The sequence below is a fragment of the Erpetoichthys calabaricus genome, chromosome 3 (genome assembly GCF_900747795.2).
Source record: "Erpetoichthys calabaricus chromosome 3, fErpCal1.3, whole genome shotgun sequence".
In the NCBI taxonomy this organism is placed as follows: Eukaryota; Metazoa; Chordata; class Cladistia; order Polypteriformes; family Polypteridae; genus Erpetoichthys; species Erpetoichthys calabaricus.
In genome coordinates, this window is record NC_041396.2 from 103740554 (window position 1) to 103761291 (window position 20738).

Genomic DNA, 20738 nt, shown 5'->3' on the forward strand with positions numbered 1-20738 from the left:
TTTAACTTGTCCTCTTCTATCGGTAAATCGGAGTATGGCTTGGATACAAGAATCAGTGTCTAAGCTATGTGCGATCTCTATGTGTGCAGCTCTGGTTGTTAAACATGTGAAGATTACTCTGTACCTCCTAACTAGGCTTCTTCCTCTTTTGACTAGGAAGGGGCCAAAATAATCGACTCCAACATTTGTAAACGGTGGTTGGCTTGGTGCTAGGCGATCTTCTGGCAAATCTGCCATTTTTTGTTCACCTACTTTTGCATTGTATCTTTTGCACGTTGTGCACTTTGAAATTATTTTTCTGATAGCTGAGTTTGCTTGAGGTATCCAGTATTTCTGGCGTAGCTGTGTGAGCACATAATTGCGCCCACAATGTCCAATTCATTTATGAATGTGCTGCAATATTAGAGAAGCAACATGTGAATGCTTGTGTAGAATTGCAGGATGTTTAGCTTCTTCGGGCATTGCAGCTTTGCAGAGTCTTCCTCCAACTCTCAGTATTCCATCTTGTATGATTGGGTCAAGTTTATAGATTTGACTGTTCTTTTTAACACAAGTCTTTTTCTTTAAAGCCTGTAATTCCTCTAGAAATTCTTGCTGTTGACAGGCGGATAAGCTCTGTTTCAGCTTTAACTAAATCGTCTAGAGATATTGAATTTGTTTTTAGAGTCAGTTTATACTTTTTCATGTGCTTTGCAATGAGTGATTTTTGTTCTTCTGGATTACTTTTAGTCTGACTGACTTCTAGTTGGAATGTTTTTCTTTCATTTCTTATGTTCAGCATTAAGTCTTTAAACTTGAGGAACCAAGCCACTGCTTTCTTCAAGCGATGCCAATCTGAAAAATAGGTGATTAGTTTGTTGATAGGCTCGGTTGCTTCCTCTATTTTTGTCACATTAACTGCACAAGTTTTAACTTCTGGATCATCTTCAATGAGTGGATCATTCAGTTGATCTGGTCTTTTTGGCCACTCCTTTTCAGGCTTCAATAAGAAACCTGGACCTTGTGGTGCTTTTGAGAAAGTTTTCTATGCTTAGCCCCCTGGATGCTTGATCAGCCGGGTTAAGAGCAGATATGACATACTTCCATTGTGAAGGCTGTGAATGATCTCTGATCATGGAGATTCTGTTGGCAACAAAGGTCTTGAACCGAGTGCTTTCATTTGAAATATATTTTAGCACCATGGTGCTGTCAGTCCAAAATGTAGATTCTTCTAAGGGCATTTGTGGCTCACCTTTAAGCATTTTGTCCATTTTAACTGCCACAACGGCTGCAGTCAGCTCCAATCTTGGAATCGTGACATGCTTCAATGGTGCAACTCTTGACTTGCCCATCAGGAATGAACAATGCTTTTTGCCCTCTTCATTGGTTAAGACAAGGTAAGTGACAGTGCCATATCCATCTTCACTAGCATCTGCAAAATGGTGCATTTGTGCTGTCTTTATGTCTATCTGTTCCCTTTATAGTCTGTAAGTAACTGCAAATCATCCATCCATTTTTTCCATTTCTGAATGTGTTTGGCTTCTACTTCTTCGTCCCACCCAAATTTCTCTTTGCATAAGTCTCTTAGAATAAGTTTTGCTGGCAGTAGGGCGGGTGCTAGAAAACCAAGTGGATCATAAACTGAGCTAACAACAGACAGAATACCACGCCTTGTAGCGGGCTTGTTTTGTAACTTAATCTGAAATTTGAAACTGTCCGTTTCTGTGCACCACTGGACACCCAGGGCACGCTCTGTGGGAAGGAGACTGTGGCTCAAGTCTAAGTCCTTTTGTTCATGAGCTGTGTCTTCTTCTGGTATAGACAATAAAACTTCTCTGTTGTTACTCACCCACTTAGTCAAGTGAAAACCCCCTTTGAGGCATAGAGCTTGGAGGTCCTTTGCCAGCTTTATTGCTTGTTCCTCTGTTGTCACTGACCTTAAGCAGTCATCCACGTAGAAGTTATTGAGAACGGTGTTAACAGCTTCCTCAGGAAATGTATCTCTGGCATCTTCTGCTGTTCTACGCAAAGCATAAGAAGCACAACTGGGTGAAGAAGTAGCACCAAAAAGATGTACTGTCATTTTATATTCTTCAAGGTCTTTACTTAGATTACCTTCAGGCCACCATAAAAAACGTAAAAGATCAGTGTCTTTATCTGGTACTTTAACTTGGTAGAACATTGACTTAATGTCTGCCATTAGTGCTACTGGCTCCTTTCTGAATCTTGTAAGGACGCCAATGAGTGTGTTAGTTGGGTCAGGGCCTTTTAATAATTGTTCATTAAGTGAGATTCCCTGGTAGGTGGCAGTGCAGTCAAAGACTACTCGAATTTTATTTTTCTTTGGATGATACACACCATGATGTGGGATGTACCACACTCTGCCTTCATTGCTATTTAGGTTTTCTTTGGGTACCTTAACAGCGTAACCCTTGTCTATAATGTTTTTCATGAAGGCTTTATAGTCTCCGTGGAAACCTGAATTTTTGTTCAGTTTTCTTTAGAGTCCAATAGCACGCTGTTCGGCAATACAGCGATTGTTTGGCATTTTCAGTGTTTCATCCTTTAAAGGCAAATTTAAAGAGTAATGGCCACCTACCAGACTCGCAGATTCTGAGGCTATGCGCATGAACTTGATGTCCTCCTGTGACATCTCCTCCTTTTCTTCACAGCTGCGTTCTGGAAAATCTGTGTTATACTGTTGCAACAACATATCCTCAATCTCTGTTATTGACACACGATTGATTGAATGTTTGGGTATCTTACCACTTTGTTTTGTGAGGTCATCTATCTTTTTGTATGGTCCACCAACTACCCATCCAAGTGCAGTCTTCATAGCATAGGATCCACCTCCTTGGCTATATATGGTTCGTGACTCCTTGAAGATTTCTGGTTAGTTGATTCCTATTAAAAGATCAACTTCAGAGTCAATATGAGTTAGACGTACCTCTTTAAGATATGCCCACTTATCAATATCTTCTTGTATTGGAATATTTTCTCTGTCCACTGGAATGGAGACCTGTGTAAAGACCTTTGGCAAATCAAAATATTTATCATCATTGAGACCACAGACTTGTAAATCTGATAAGACAGAACTTTGTGCTAGCACTTTTGAATCATCATCATAGTTATTCATAGTTTTGAGAAATACTTGTGTTCTTCTCCCTTGAAGGTTTAATTGTTTCTGGAGCCTTTCAGTGCAAACTGTTACTGTACTGCCTTGGTCTATAAAGGCATATGTTTCTACATACCTTTCGCCTTTCTTAGATTTTACCTTTACAGGAACTACTTGCAGTGCACATTCTTCTCCAGTTCCAGTCTCTGTTTCCTTGTCAGTAGATGTCGCCACACTAGCTGTAGATTTAGATGTTGCCCCGGAATCTTTTTTGATATGCAGGATGTCTGGGTGCTGAAAAGAACATGTCTGACATTTCATTCTTTCTTTACACTGCTTACCAAGGTGCCCCTGTTTGAGACAGCGAAAACATAAACCTTTAGATTTTAAAAAGTGAATTCTTTCTCTGTGTGGCAATTCTTTGATTTTACTACATTCAGCAAAGATATGCTGCCCATTGCAGAATACACAAGGATATTTAAATGCACAGTTATCATTAACAGTCTTTTCGACCAAAGTTTCTCTTGCCTCCTTTTCATCGACATCGGAAATACTTGTGGAAAAAATACTTCCCGATCTCTGTCCGTATTTCTGAGGATACTTAGCTTTCTCAGTCTTTTCTTTTTTCTCTGTACAAGTGTCACTTTGTGAAAACAAAGGGTCTAGAAGCATTTCAGCTTTGTCACGCAAAAAATTAATTAGTTCAGGTATGCCAGATCTCTTTTTATTGTCTCTTGTAAGCTTATATGCATACCTCATCCATTCGTTATTCAGTGAGGATGGAAATTTCTTACACACAACACGCACATTATTACTGTTATTAAATTCCCCACCGTTCCCTGAATCATTCATAGTGTTCATGCAGATAGAGAGGAAGTTAACGTAATCTCTTAGAGCTTCCCCATCGTTTTGCTTTATTTGAGGCCATTTCAATGCTTTATTGAGGTATGCGTCTGCTACGAATAGCTCATTGCCATAATATCTTTCAAGCAATTTTTTAGCTTCTGAGTAGCCTTCATCTGGTGACATTCGTGCGCAGCCTTTAATCATTTCTTGAGATGAACCTCTGGTGTACTGGATCAAGTAATCTAATTTGTCTTGTGAGTTTGTTAATACAGCACCCACAGCATGATCAAAGGCTCTGATGAAATCTGCATAGTCAAGTGGGTCACCTGAAAATAAAGGAACCTGTCTATGTGGTACTTCACCTCGTGGCGCTGGGGTTGGTGCTGGTGCTGGAGGTGGAGTAGTAGCTCTGTTTTGTTGGGTTAACGATTTAGCCATTTCAGTAATTGCTTTCTGACACTCAGCTTGATTCTTCTGATATTCGGCTTGATTTCGTAATAATACATCTAGTATATAATTTCTGGAGCTTTGAGCGTCGGTTTGTGCACTAGTTGTGGGTTGTTCTTGCTTTTCTACTTTAGCTCTAAGTTTATGTAACATTTGTAGAATACTACCAAGTTCTGTGCGTTCAAGTGTGACTGTCGATGAGGGTGATGATGCCGCTGCAGTGCTTTTCTGGGCTAAAGAGTCACATTTAATTTCTAAAGCGCGCTTTAACTGTGGAGAAGTCTTTCGTGTCTTTGACTTTGAGCGATGCCGTTCTTGCAATTGCATCTCTTCGAATTGCTTAACTAGCTGATCATCGGATTTATGTGTTAACAGTCTATTTGCATCTTTCAGCCATAGCTTTGTAACATTAACAAATTCATTCCAATTCTTAGAACTTTCGGCAAATGTCGTTTTCTGTTTCTTAATCGCGCCTTCTTTACTCAACATTGATATTAGCCTTTGATTCAACTCTTCTATCTCACTGTGCGTCTCGCAAAAATTTTCAAGTCTTTCGGCTACTTCTAAATGATTTTCTGGAGTATCTTTAAGACTTTCTATTTCAGCTATAAGCACAGAAAGTTTATCTTTCCTCTGACTTATATGACCTTTAAGATTTCCGATTACATTCTCTGGCTTAGAGTCAGTACTCAATTCACTACTAACTTCATTTGAATTATGCTTAGACATTGCCATGATAACAGCTCAAAGACTGACAACTGGTTCTCTTGACAGCAACAAACGTCACAACAGGAACGTTCCAACAAAGCAGATATTTCCTTATAGCGAGGCTTCAAAAACTCAGGCAAAAGCATAAGCGATCATCCACAAAGTCGTTATAATATCACAGTCTCTTAAAATCTTCTCAAGTTCAAGTGCGGTGACCTTGCTTTCATTACGATAACGCAGAGATAGAAGATAAGAGCACAGTACCTCGTGATGACTCAGTTCTTTTTCTTTCGTTGACAAGTTCAGGAGCAGAAGCGTACTCTGTCCTCAGATGGTAGATTCCAGTTTCAAGGCCTTAAAATGGCAAGTTTTCTGACGAAAATGTAGCTGCGTTTTCCCAAAGTTTCTAAAATTCTGCAGCTCAAACTCAAAAAAATGGGATTCAGCAAAGGCCTGACGCGCAGAAATGATTCCACAGACAAAATATCTTCGTTTTTAAAAGTTTAGTTAAATTTTAAAAGTAAAACAGTTCACACAAAAATAAAGGAGGAAAAATTAAAATAGCAAAAAAAAAGAAAAAATTATAATAAGAAAAAATTTAGTTCTAAGCTTAATCTTGTTACATCTTAAATCGTTACTAGTCACTTATAATTTCTGAATCATTTCAAAACGGTCAGATAACTGTATGCTTATCCCATTTCTAAACTTAAAATGGGTTTATCAAATCCCTCTTTACTGGGACCTGTTCTAAACACAACTAAACTTAATATCACACTGTTTCTCAATTATAGCAAGAAGATTCTATCTCTTACTAACTTATAGGGGGAAAAAAGACTATACCATTGTCTATGACTATAGAAGAAATTATGTTCTATTCAAATAAAGCAAACATTAATATGAGTTTAACTCAAAACTTTAACTTTCTAAAATTGGCTCTTACACTATTAATTAAATGAAGCACTGATTAATTTATTCTGGCATAAGAACATGATATACATTAGACAGAGTCATAACATCATCTCTCTATTATATAAAGCGATAACATGCCGAATTGTCTGTCGTACATGCCCTTGAGGCATAATGTCATCCGGCATCCACCAGAGGGCAGGAATGTCCAAAGAAAAAGGGGAAGTAGCTGGCATAAATTAATAAACCATGCAGCATACCTTCATATGTCCTGGCATCATGCCATCCACAACCAGGCTGAAATGTCACATGAACAAAGGCAAAAAGAAGCACACAAGGAAAGATGGATGTAGGGGTTGGCATATCTGGTGAACAAATGTTCATAAATGCAGGATGCAATCAAAACAGAGAGACTTACAATTGTACCTTTAAACCCATTTTAATAAACTGTCTTCTCGCTATGCTAGCTGATATATATATGTAGAATGAGAATCAATAATAAAAACAAAAAGCAAACAGCTAGTATTTCACATGTACTGTATGCTATACATGACTACTGTTTTTTTTTTTTTTTACTTTTAACTTGTGTGTAAAAATTCTGGAAAATGAAATTTCCCTTTTTCTCCCCACTTTTTTCCCCCCTTATGTTTTAATTTAGGATTTAACTGGATGCTTCACATCGTGAACAGTCTTGCTATTACTGCTGGTACAACCAAAAAGGGAAATGAAATCCTGCCACCTTTGCTGGAATTCAGAAAACCTGAAAAACTTCAGGTTGGTAGAAAATTGATATTTTTAATAAATTCATCTTTCATATAAAATAATTTAAATAGCAAAATCTTACAACAATATACATTACATGAAATATTTTGTACATATTACTAACACAGACATTATTATTTAGAATTTAATAGACTTTGTAACCTCCTTCTAATTTGTTAAAACTGCTTAGTAATGAAATTGGTAGAATTTGTATTGGCAACTGATATGTGGCATAGAATCATCTTATTGCACAGCTAACATGTTGGAAAAAAATCCCTCATTTCTGTAACTATGTGCTGTAGAATGCTAAAGATGTAAAGGGCGTAAATAACAGCAAAATAAAAAAACAAAGAAAATTTAAATGTAAAACAGCCCAAGCAACTCTAAATGCATTAGGATCATACTCAGCAGGAGGCAGATAACTTACTTTACCATATACAGCACAATGCCATGAAAAATTTTTTATCCCTTCGATATTAGCTGCTTAATTGAAAATTATGACTATAAATTTTTTGTGTCTTCAAACCAAAATCTAGTGTTAAATATCGGGCACCTCTGTCAATAATTTGAAATTTTTGTAAAACTTATTTCTATTGAACAAAATTATTTGTCTCCAGTTCCCTAGTACATCCCTTTTCTTTACAAACCAGATACTGCACCAAGGACACAAATTTTCTGTCCTCAGAAAATAGCAATTTTTAGGCACAGATTAACCCTCTTTGGTTTGAAATACCAGTTGAAATGTGATACCAATTGTCCTTGTAGCATACTGTATATCTAATGTACATCCAAAATTAGTATATACTGAAAAATAAACCCTTGATAAAAGCAACCTTTGTCTTTCATTCAGCAGTCATAAAGCTTGGCATAGAATGAGACTAGGCATATAGTTAACCTTTGATTTTTAAACCCTTAGATCTGTTGATGCTTAATGTCATAGAGTAATAAATAACATCTAACTTTACAATACATGAAGGATTTGAACATTTTTCTGCAGTTATTATGCAATCATGCACAATAGGCATTATGTACTGTATATCTTAGATCTCAGACACAGTTCCTTGTTACCTGGAGGGTTGTATGTATTTGTTCAAAACAGGTATGTTTCCTTACCTGGTCACAATCAGTTGCCATATTTTCTCCAATGCAGCTTCTCTTATATTACTCCAGTTTGGTTTGGTTTGGATGTATATGCAGTGTAGTATGGGATAGAATGGATCCTACGCAGAGCTGGTTACTGCATTGTGCCTAGTGCTGCTGGAAGAGATTGGGATTTCATTTGACGCTGAAATGGAAAAACCTGAATTAGGGAAAAGGAAGAATGGATGGAAGTCGGCATGGATGGATTTGTTACCTTTTTAATTATTATTTTGACTTTAATTATTACTACTCTTGGCACTTTAAAACCAAATCTATTCCCCTGATAAATACTGGTAATTTTATTTAATATTAATTTTGTTGCTCATCAATCAAAAATTGTTGTTCATGAAATAAAAATTGTGCACTCTGCTAGCGAGGAATGAAATTTAAAAGAAAATATATTGATATTATAGAAGAAGAGACAAACAAAATGCTTAATTGGAGACAGGAATAATTTTATCCATCCAGCACAGAAAATGAATACTCTGAAACACCACATTCATCTACAGTAGTTTGACAGTAGGGTAGTCCAAAAGGGTGGTTCTGGTATATTTGCTGAATGGTGGTTTTAACCAAAACTTTGCTCATAATATATCATTTTACAATTTAAATGACAGCACCATTTAATTGGATTTTAACAAAATACACTTTGTTACAAAAATAATGGAAAAGAATGTATGTTCCATCAGTCTACTCTAATCACTGTTTGTTTTTATCTTACAGGTTCTTTCCAGCACGCCTTCTCAAAGAATCCTGGGAACACATTTACATCCTGATAATCTTCCGAATTCATTCTTTGAGAAGAAAGCTAAGGTTAATATTAATTTTTAACAATTTGGTTTTCTAAGAGTTTAATATATTCATGATAGAGTTGCAGAACCCATACTTCTGTTCATTTTAATGTGGAGCATATTCAGATTTTTGAACAAACAAGTTTCCACAGAAACCCTTATGGTCCTTTTTAAAGATGCAAAAAATGTCAACAAACTGTGAAGATGTTTCATTTTCTCATATAATTATGTTTCTAAAGTACCCCATGCAGATGTTTGTTGTATACCTTTTTAATTGACTTTATGTGCTGTAAGAAAAAGACACCGGTTCAAGATCACAAAGAGCTGCGGAGTCAGGTGACAACCCCATTTAATGCAGATTTAAGGACAAAAACAGACAAAAAAAATCACACATGAGGATGCAAAAACCATAGCCACTGCTGAAGAGAGCAAATATGAAGAGTCCTAGAGCTCTGGTTTTCATGTACAGAATTAACAGGGACTTTTGGTGGATTTGCTCCTTTTATGACGGTTTCTGGATGTGATGGAAGCAGAAATGATGTCATTGGTCCTCCAGTCTAAAAGCCACTGGACTGTGGATGAAGAAGGCGAAAATACTGATGATGGCGCACCCTCCTGGTGTAGGCTGGAATTGCTTACCTTTTGAGATTTTTGAAAATGGCACCCAAATGCTCCTGTCTGACAATGCTACCTATGTAAAGATATTTTTTCTGAATGACTTTTAACACACAAGAAAAGAATTGTTTATTCTATGAAATATTTACATTTTATATGTTATACAGTAATCCCTCGCTACTTCGTGGTTCACTTTTCGCGGATTCACGACTTCGCGGGTTTTTAAATACAAGTGATTGCCCGCCTATCGCGGAAGTTATGTTCCAGACCCATCAGCAACAGGAGAAAATCCGCGATATAGAAAGACCATATAAATAAACATTTTTATAGTTTAAGCCTTAAAATACCCATCCCACATGCTTTAAAGACATGTAAACTTATAAAACACACTTTGTTAACACATATTATATGTGGATGTCGGGCTAAGGATATGAGTAACATCTCACTATTATAAAACATTTTAACTTCACGCAAGACAAGACAGTGAGACAGGAAAATTGGTGATGTACAGGCTTTTAAATTATTGACAGGCAGAGTGACAAGCAGCACAAAGCCAGCACAAAGTCCACTTCTCCTTAGCGTTCATTCAGCTCCCCACCTCCTTGACAATGCGAAGTGGCAGGAGCGTACTGCGCCTCCGGGGAGGGGGGTTTGAGCGAACGTGCATTCAGCCCTCACACACCCCCACTCCTCCTCCTCCTTCCGAACGCGCAGAGCGACAAGCAGGCATTTTGGCAGAAGCAGCACAAAGTCCATTTCTGCTCAGCGTGAGTTCAGCTGCCCCCCTTCACAAAGCGAGTGCAGACACATCGACGTCTGACTGCTGCGTGCAGTGTGCAGTGTTGGTCTGCGGTGTTTAAGAATGTAGAAAGTGTTTAAGAGCATAGGAAGTGTTTATAAGAGTGTGTGAAAGGTTAACAAGAGAGTGAGAAAGGTTTATAAGAGTGTGGGAAGGGTTTATAAAGCCTTAAAATATGTATAAATAATAAAATAAATATAGGTCGCTACTTCGCGGATTTTCTACTATACAGTAATCCCTCACCTATCTGTTTGCAATATTCCTTTTGTGAAAAACACAGTTCTAATAGTATACCGAATATGTACTCGCGGATAAGTCGGGACTTGATTTTACCGTATAATTTCTGGTATTTTATAATGTCGGTCGTATAAGTCAAATGCGGAAAACTCAAGCTATAGGTACAAGAGATTATGATATGCTAATGCCCACCTGAGAAATAGACCATGGAGAACACTACCTTTTATTTCTATGTGGGAGTGGCAATGCACTGTATCAGCATGTGCTCCTAATCTCTCTCTCTCTCTCAATTGTGACTACGTGACCACATGGTAATACCCAAACTATTCTAAAGCAACTTTGATTTATGTTTTTTGTATCTCACACCCTCATACACCTTTATCATAAGAGCATCCCTTATCTACGATGGAGCATTCGATCAGAAGAAAATAGGAAGCTGGTTTTAAATTAAACGTCGTTGAAGTAGCGAAAGAAATTGGTAACTGCACTGCTGCAACAAAAATCGATGCATCTGAGAAACAGATGCAAGATTGAAAGAGGCAAGAACATGTAAAAAAAAAAAAATTAAGTGTTGCATTTTTTGAATGGGCGTATAAGTCGGGGTCTGATTTTATGATTGATTTTTCGGGTTTCAAGACCCGACTTATACGTGAGTATATACAGTATTTGATGTGCAATTTGAAGCTCAGGTGAGAAGCCGTGACTAGACCTAAATTGCTTATTTCCACTTTGACTTTGAATGCTAAGGGATCAAGTTTATTTCTAAGTACCTCATTATTTCTTTTTTTGCCAACAACTAAGATTTCTGTTTCTTGTACTCTGCTTAAGAAAACTACTACTCATCCATTCAGAAATACAGGGTAGACATTGAATCAGAGGGTCTGGATCTTCAGGTTCATCAGGTACCAGAGATAAATAAAGCTGTTTGTCATCTGCATAGCCATTGTAGTTCACCTTGTGTTTTGATATAATCTGGCCTAACATTTTTTTTTAATTATAATAATACATTTTATTTATTCATAGGTGCCTTTCTAAACACTCAAGGACACCGAACAATAGATGAAACACACATTATAAACAAAACTAAAATACAAAATTTAAAATCAGACAGAGCAATTGTAGCCAAAGAGAAAAAGCAGTCTTAAACAAATGAGTTTTAAGTTTAGATTTGAAAAGTGAAAACGATTCAATATTTCTAAGCTCAAATGGTAGGGAGTTCCAGAGCTGGGGAGAAGAGCAACTGAATGCTCTGCTCCCCATGGTGGTAAGATGGATAAAGGGGACAGTGAAGTGGATGGATGAAGAGGATCTAAGGGAGGAAATGGCAACACAGAGGAGGCTGGACAGATATGGAGGGCCAAGGTTGTGGATAGCTGGATAAGTTAACAGAAGAATTTTGAATTGAATGTGGAACTTAACTGGAAGCCAGTGAAGCTGCTGCAAGATAGGAGTGATATGGTGAATAGAGGGGGTTCTAGTAATGATGCGGGCAGTCTGAATTCTGGACCAGTTGAAGCTTATAAAAAGATTTGTGAGAAAGACCAAAAAAAAAGGGAATTACAATAATCCAGACTAGAAGTGACAAGGCTATGAATGAGGATAGCAGTGGTGTGGGGAGTGAGGGAGGGGTGAATACGATTAATGTTACGCAAGTGGAAATATGCAGACTGGGAGATGTTATTGATGTGAGACTGAAAAGATAGAGTACTATCGAGGACACCCAGACTCTTAACCTGTGAGGAAGGGGAGACAGAGGAATTATCAATAACAAATGAAAAATTATCAGTTTTGGATAATGTTGATTTTGTACCAATGAGGAGAACCTCAGTTTTGTCACTATTTAATTTAATAACATTTTAAGAAAACCAGGATTTGATTTCTGCTATGCAATCACTGAGCGAGTAGGGTGGAAAGGAAAAAGTAGGTTTGCTAGTGAGGTAGAGCTGGGTGTCATCAGCATAACAGTGGAAGCTAATGTTATATTTACGAAAGATATTGCAGAGGGGAAGGAGGTAAATAATGAAAAGGAGGGGGTACACCTGAAGTAACAATGGTGGGTTGGGATATGAAAGTTTTAAGCTGAACAAACTGAGTGCGGCCTGAGAGGTAGGATTTGAACCAATCTAGTGGTGACTGGGTAATGCCAATTGAAGATAATCTATTAAGAAGAGTAGTGTGACAAATAGTATCAAAGGCCACACTCAGATCAAGAAGGATGAGAATAGTGATTAAACCAGAATCAGCTGCCATAAGGAGGTTGTTAGTAATTTTGATAAGTGTCGTTTCTGTACTATGGAGGGGGCGAAAACCAGACTGGAACTGTTCATAACAGGAAAATGCAGCTTGAAAATAACAGTAGGCCCAGGATAATTCCATGTGGTACACAATATACAATATCATGGATTCCCAAATTACAATCACCACACCTAAATAAGATTGAAACCAGTTTAAGACACTACCAGAAAGACCCTCCCATGGTCTAAGGTGTTTGAGAATACTGTGGTCTATGGTGTCAAATGCTGTGCTCATATTTAAGAGACCATTTACTTGACCTGTGTAAGCATTAACCAGCAGGTCATATACCACTTTACCCAGTGCAGTTTCTGTACTATGCTTTGGACTTAAAGCTGTCTAAAATTTGAATTATTCAAATTGTTTATTCAAATAATTATTTAACTGCTGGAAAACTGCTTTTTCTATAATTATACTTGGAAAAAAAGTAGTTTAGAAATAAGTCTAAAGAGAAAGGGGTCTAGACTATGCTTCTTGAGCAGTGGTTTTACTACCACAGTCTTTAGAAAATCTGAGAAGTCCCCAGTATCTAATGAAAAGTTAGCTATGTCAAGTACACTATCAGTGAGCACATGCAAGACTTCTTTGAAAAAGCTTTTTGGGACTGGGACAAGGACATAAATGGAATCTTAGAGCTGTTCACATAGTTTTGGTGTTAATATGATGAAAACAAATGAAAACATTATGATGTAAGTTGGTTGTTTTACAAGTCTTAAGAATTACTATATCTCATAATTTGTTTTTACAGATTTTGACTATGATTCGAAATCCCAAAGATGCTGCTGTTTCTTTTTATCATTTCCTACACAGCCCATTTATAGGGTTTAATTATACATGGGATGAATTCTTCTCTATATTTATGGAGGGAAAAGGTGAGTCAATAAAAAGGAAGATTACCTCAGCCTTTAATAGGCCGTAAATTAAAAGGCTTCAAAAAATATCTACCCTACTTTTATAATGGAAAATATTAGATATAATTTTTTCATTTTCAAATATGTGGTATTATGCCCTTTTTTAATTATTTCATGCTCAGTGTACATCCTTTGAAAATTCAGCTTATTACCAGTAGTTAAGTTGGGTCTAATTGCAAATTAAACAAAAGGAAAGTCATTTCAGCACAACTGGATTTAATTAGCTTACTCCAACTTCTTCCTTAATAATAATAATAATAATACATTTTATTTATATAGTGCCTTTCCCACACTCAAGCAAACTTAAAATCCATTTTGGTAGTAGAGGATTAACAGACTTGGCAAACCCTAAACATATTTAAAATAAAAGTTTAGGGTGGAATAGGGAATGACTGTCATCTTGCAACTTCATGGGGTTTCATTAAATAAAGAACCTGGTGCTAAAATCAGTACAGCACTCACTGCACATTCAGCAGTCCTTCTGTAGCCTCAGCCATTTTAATACTAAAATATCAAGAAGGACCTCTGCCAGTTTTTGTTCTTGTTATGATTTACCAAAGACAGGGAGGACTGTTCCAGACTCTCAGAAGTCACTCTTAAATAGTTAATTTCCAACAATTAATACAAAATAATAAGGCAAAAAGAATAATAAACAAGCAGAATTAACTAATTAAAGAGGAACAATCTGAAAAAGGAAACTGAAGAAATTATAACAACAAAATGATGTCAAAAAGAAAGGGTGTAAATTTAAGCCACACATGATCTAAAAAAGTCCAAACCCAAAAAACCTAGGCCTATAGAACTCTCCAATAATACAAGCCACATATCAAAAGTCTCAAAGACAATGCAAAATATCCTATTAAGCAAACACCGCAATGAGGCCCAAAGAATGGCCAATTGGTATAGCAGTCTGTTTTGTCTTGGTAGAGTAATATATTTTACTCTACTTTCCCCTTTTGTATTATTAATTTGTAGCCTTTGTCAGAATAACTCAAATCTCACAGACTTACCACTGTTTATAAGGCATTATAGTATATAACTCCCCACCTTCCCTTCTACATCTATAACCTCAGGCAATTAGGTGTAGTAAAAGATAAGCAGGAGTTATGGTACAATTTAAACAATGTATTATTGGTAATATTCATAAATAATAACAATATGCAAAGTACATTTGAATATTGGCAACCATACAACCTGATAAATGATGATGTGTAGTTCAGGCAGCACACAGACTTGTTAGTTACTAAAAATGTCTCTAGTTAAGGCATCATTTGTGGTCAGCTTTCTTCAGAACAGGCTGCATGCCTGTCTTAATATGGCAGCTGTGCTGTGCTCTTCATTGTGTTGTTCTTTCAGTTAATGGTGTGAGATGGTCATTCAGCAGTTTGGTAAGAGAGAGATGCTCCTTCATCAGATGTTAGTAAGAGAGAGAGTGAGGTTAACCAAGCAAATTTTATAGATGTTCTGTCCAACCCCTACAGCCAATAGGGCGTTGTAGTGCTTAAAGTCTTCTGATACAAGCCAATTCCAAACAGCCATCCTTCAGACCAATGGGGAAATAGAACATCTTAACACCTGCCATCCCCCAAAACCATTTGTTGAGGTAAAGCTTGGCAGTTAGTCGACCTGGCTGTGTGCGGGGGATGAGAGAGAGACTCTAGCAGAGAAACGTTTGTTTCAAACACTTCCCCCAACTCTGTCGTAAAATTCACTTTTCTGACTTTGTTTTGCTTAAATTACAAATAAAGACATACAAAATATTTATCAACTTATATGCAAAATCTCACATCACAACACAGTCTAAGCCAACTAATGCAACTTTTTATTCAAGTGACTGCTACACTTGGAAGGGGTGTTATTGTTGGTGCACCTTATCCAAAGTCAGGAAATTAAGGAAGTTAACGGTCTGGGGTCAAACGACGAGTAGAAAACAAAAAAGTCAATACAGTAAGAGGTAAGGAGAAAACGAAAAATACAAATAAAAATGTTAATAAGGACTGCGTAGTCGGCCCTCTGTATACAAAAATCTGCAGCTGCTCAAGCCCCTTATATAAAATGGCGTATATAGTATTTGCATATAACTTACGCACATTCCCTGTATACTTTAAATCATCTCTAGATTACTTATAAAAGTAATCTGCTGTCACTGTCCTGCTCCACAGACAGATTGAGGAGATTGTTCCTCCCCCAAACTATGCGACTCTTTAATTCCACCAGGGGGGGTAAACGTTAATATTTAACATTATACATAGTTATTGTCTGTTTTTTTTCACCTGTATTATTATCATTCTTTAATTTAATGTTATTTATTGTATCAGTATGCTGCTGCTGAAGAATGTGAATTTCCCATTGGGATTAATAAAGTATCTATCTATCTATCTATCTCTAAAACCTAATACAATGTAAATGCTATGTAAGTAGTTGTTATACTCTGTTGTTTAGGAAACAATGACTTTGGCAAGTGACATGTTACTATTCAAAAGATCTAAAATATTCATTTCTTGTTGAGCGATAGCACTTAATGCTTGCTACTAGCCTTTAAGAGATTGCTTTAACTACTTAACTGATTTTCATGAACAATTTTTTTCATGGAAGCAAAGAGTGAACACAATGTGGCATCAAGAGTTTCACAGTGCCTAACAGCCAGGTTTGTTAACCAAACAACTTTTTTAAAGCAATGCAGGGCAGTGCTTGCCACTGAGGGTGCATGTTATCAATAATAACTTTGGTACATAATTTACAGTGTACTTATACCTACAGACAGTCTGTGTGTGTCAAGGCCATTTCTAGCTTGCACAGCGTTTGCATGTGTGTGTATATATAAATAACCTTACAGTTTAAAGCTGGTGCCCTGGAGAGGTGTCTGCAGGTTGATGGACAGACTCACTTTGTTTGGCCTGGGAGGTGGGGAGCAATGGTTTAAAGAAGTCTGATTTTAGTTTAATTTTTAATTTAGTTATTGTTTAGTCTTCTTGCTTCAAGTGTCTTTATTTCCAGAATATGCGTATGTCTTTTGTGTTTTGTTTAATAGCAGCAGAACTACAGATAGTGTAAAGACAGAAACCATTTCCCATCTTGGTGATTGGTAGCACTCAGAGGTAGAATACAGTAGGTAAGCAAAAAAGAGCTTTCCTTTCATAAAGGTGGCAACTGCTGGGGTCGATCTACAGAGCAGAAAAGGGTTTGAGCAGAGTCAGCCAACTGAAGAACAGTATGGTGGCTCAGCAATTGGCTGCCATATAGGAGTTGTAAGTTTATTCCAATGAGCTATTTTTAACTGCTATAGTGGGAGTCTACGGTGGTACGGCATGTCTAAAGATCACTTCATTTGTATGGAATCACCATTGTGTTTGGTGCATGACAAATTCAAGTTTTGCTTTTCAGAACTTTCTGGATTTCCATTTGTCTAATATTTTTCGATCCACAGTTGGTTGAATCTGCAGATACTTAACTCACAGATGCTGAGGTCCGACTGCACTGCCTAGTTTGACTGTGGCACATCTGAAAGTAAAATTAAAGAAATGGACTGGCAGATGATAGAGAAAATAAGGTAATGAAAGGTGGAAACTGAAGTTACAAAGACAATGAACTGAAATATCAAAAGTCTACAATTGAAACCAGAAAGCTTAATCAAGAAATGTGCAAAGTCCTAACTTGCTACTTGACTTATTTCTAGCTAAGCATGTGGAAAATACACTCCAAATAATTGAACACTAAAAATGACACCATGACATATTAGACAGTGTCTGTGCACCAATGTCATTTGTCGTGACAGGCAATAGGAACTAATGAGTCAGTTATGAGCACAGTGACACTGTTATGAACTATAGAGATCATAAGGACAAAGAATCCTGAACATACTCAACATGCTCAATAGAATGGGAAACACCAAAATGGAAATGGAAACACGCAGACCTCAGCTATTAATCAAGAGAGCAACAAAGAATCTTTATAAATAAAAAGGAGTTACTTGTAATCACGGAAGCCTCAAAGAGCACAAAAAACATAGAAGGTAATCCCAGATGTGAACAAAGTCCAAATGTGAAAAACAATGAATAGTTAAAAGGCAGAACGAAAGTCCACAAAATTCAACAAATTGCAATAATCAAAAAAGAGCAATAGAGAACTCAACACCACCATGAGTGGATTTTCAATTAACCAAAAGAGACTGTGGGTTTCAGTCCAAAGACATGCTGGTTAGGTGGATTGGCGATTCTAAATTGGCCCTAGTGTGTGCTTGGTGTGTGGGTGTGTTTGTGTGTGTCCTGCGGTGGGTTGGCACCCTGCCCGGGATTGTTTCCTGCCTTGTGCCCTGTGTTGGCTGGGATTGGCTCCAGCAGACCCCCGTGACCCTGTGTTCGGATTCAGCGGGTTGGAAAATGGATGGATGGATGGACTGTGGGTTTTCCTTAGCCTTTATAAGCTGAGGGCAGTCCACCCACAATGCACAAGGATCGTAACCAAAGATACTTAGCCAGATAGAAACAAAAATATACACTGTTAACATAAATCCCTTTCTGAAACAGAACAGATGCAAGATGGCAAAAGGGGACATAGACCACAAAATACACAAAAAGACAAGATTAGGATCCAAACTCTAGGCTCAAAATGGAGAACTGGCTTTAAAAGTGCAAAAATACTTCTACATATCCTAAATACACAAAAATACCCTTCAAGGAAGAGGAAAGTGTAAAACCTTTGGATAAATAGGACAAAGGGAAACAAACAATATTTTTAAACTTGGACTGTGATATGCCTGGTGACTTTAGTTGCATAAAGCGACAGCAAAGTACAAGTAGGCACGTGGCAAAAAGGCAAAATGATTGCAATCAGGTAAAAAGACAAGAAAGATGTTTGCCCCCTAAGCACTGTTCACATTTGCTGCACAATGCAGCAGCTATTGCTCATATCAGGGTAAATGTAGAAGTCACTAAGCCTTACACTGTGGAAACCTAAAATAACAAGTGTGGATCAGGCACTGACATTCCACCCTATTATGCTCAAGCAACAGGAAAAATATTATAAAAAATGTGTGCAAAGAAAGAAAAACACTTCAACTGCCCTGATTGTGACATCGGGCTGGGCATTGGTGACAACTTCAAAACTTGCTACAAAAAGGACGTCTACTAAATCTGCATCAGTACATCAGTGGACACAAGTCATAGCTTGTCTAATGTATTTATATGGACATTTTGATATGTATATGTTTCTGTTACACATAACATTTTATCTTGTTGAAAATATTTCAGTGTTTTTCACTTGTGTTTCTGGGGATAAACATAATGCTAAGGAGGCTATGTAAAACAATAGGCAAAAATATAAAATAAGAAAAACATTTGAAAAGTAATCCATCCATTATCCAACCCTCTATATCCTAACACAGGGCCATGGGGGTCTACTGGAGCCAAACCCAGCCAACACAGTGTGCAAGGCAGGAACAAACCCTGGGCAGGGAGCCAGCCCACCACAGGGCACACACACACCAAGCACACACTAGGGACAATTTAGGACGCCAATGCACCTAATCTGCATGTCTTTGGACTGTGGGAGGAAACCCACGCAGACACGGGGAGAACATGCAAACTCCACGCAGGGAGGACCCGGGAAGCAAACCCAGGTCTCCTTACTGTGAGACAGCAGCGCTATGACTGCGCCACTGTGCCGCCCTTGAAAAGTAATAATTAAAAAATAATAGATATAAAAAAATAAAAGGAAAGTAAACTGTGGCTGAAACATAACAGGTTAAAAATGGCAGTGTGATTCCAGCTATTTTCCACTTCATACAAGAATGTGAATCCATTGATTAAAATAAAAATTAAAAGGTTGTTTTGTGATCAAAGCCACACTTGTATTTGCTTTGTTATTTTTTTAATCCTCTTATGTATTATTTTTCTCTCCACTCTTCAATGGAACACAAAATTCAATTTTTCAGCTGTTTTACTTTGTGTCTATATACTCTGTCATTATAAACATTCTTATCAGTCCAAACTGTAACAGGTCCTTGCATTTCATTCATGGTTGAGTATTATTAATAGTGACGAACACAAGATATCAATATATTAGAAACACTTTTAGAAAATGAAAGGAAAAAATTCTAATTAACATAAATGGTCATAAATCATCCCTCTTTGTTTTCATGCTTCAAATGAAAGAATTTTATAAAGTTGCTCTCGTGGACATTAGGGAAACCTACCTTCATTGCATCATCTCAGGGGGCCTCATAGTGCCTTGATCAGGTAGTGGTGGCACAGATTGCCATGAAGCCAATGTTTTGTCTCTTGCAGAAGCCGCTCATCCAGTTGTTCAAGGATAGAAGTTGACTGTAGGTTTCATCTGACCTTCTAGCCAAGGGCAAAGGACCTGAGATGATAATTCTCTCAGCTGGGGTCCTATAATTCATGGCTTGAATTAATGCTGTGAAGTCCATTTTTACAACCTCCGACTGTCTATATTGAATGTTGTTTATACCCTCATGTAGTATGATGGTCCCAACAGCCATGTTCTTGTGCTTGATGACTGTCGGCGTAATATCGTGTACTAGAGCACCAGAAAAACAAAAAAAAAAAAGTTTTATGTTTAGGGCATGAAATACTGAGGTAGCATACAATTGAATCCCCAACAACAAATACATTACCAAAATCTGCCGACACAGTGGGGGAGTGGAGAGGGTCAAAGCGGTTATCAGTGGTGATGCTTGCCTGAGACAACGGAGGTGATCTAGACTTGACGCCCTGCCTGCATTGCAGACAACACCAGATTCCATCATCATCTCAAATATTACTGGGGGTAAAACTCATTTGGTCCAGTGTGCAAGTAGCATGCAATGGGGTTGATGTTGCTGAGTCAAATAGAGCTGTGTTGATCTCAGCTGTCGAGGAGGTCAATTTAGCAGGTGAGTTTTCTGTTCCCTGTGGTGCGTCTGTCTAGCAAGAGGTTGCTGAATCTGACTTTCAAGCATCTGGAGTTTGTTGACCCCTGGCTCACAGTCTGCCATCTTCCACTTCCACTTCACATCCTATGAGAGAAAGAGGCTCCCTTTAAAGGTTCCCTTAAAATACACAAAATGTATCTACACCTTCTTTCCTGAAATATCACTTTAAATTTAACTTGCTTGTTTGGAAAATTTACAAGGCATTCCATCCAGCCTATCAGCAAGAAGGAATAGCCTTAATGAACACAATTTCAATATG

At 37.5% G+C, this 20738-nt stretch overlaps 1 protein-coding gene across 4 annotated transcripts in view; it reads left to right on the forward strand.

Moving 5' to 3' along the window:
- Nucleotides 1-20738, forward strand: part of LOC114649318 (sulfotransferase 6B1-like) — a 296944-nt gene that overhangs the window by 16253 nt on the left and 259953 nt on the right. The window contains exons 2-4 of one of the 4 annotated variants that reach the window (XM_051925627.1): nucleotides 6660-6775; nucleotides 8627-8716; nucleotides 13386-13509. The exons of 2 other annotated variants lie outside the window; for them this stretch is intronic. In XM_051925627.1, the coding sequence (XP_051781587.1) occupies nucleotides 6660-6775; nucleotides 8627-8716; nucleotides 13386-13509 (330 nt within the window). The remainder of the gene's footprint in view (nucleotides 1-6659; nucleotides 6776-8626; nucleotides 8717-13385; nucleotides 13510-20738) is intronic. One more of the 4 variants, XM_051925626.1, reaches the window with a different exon arrangement.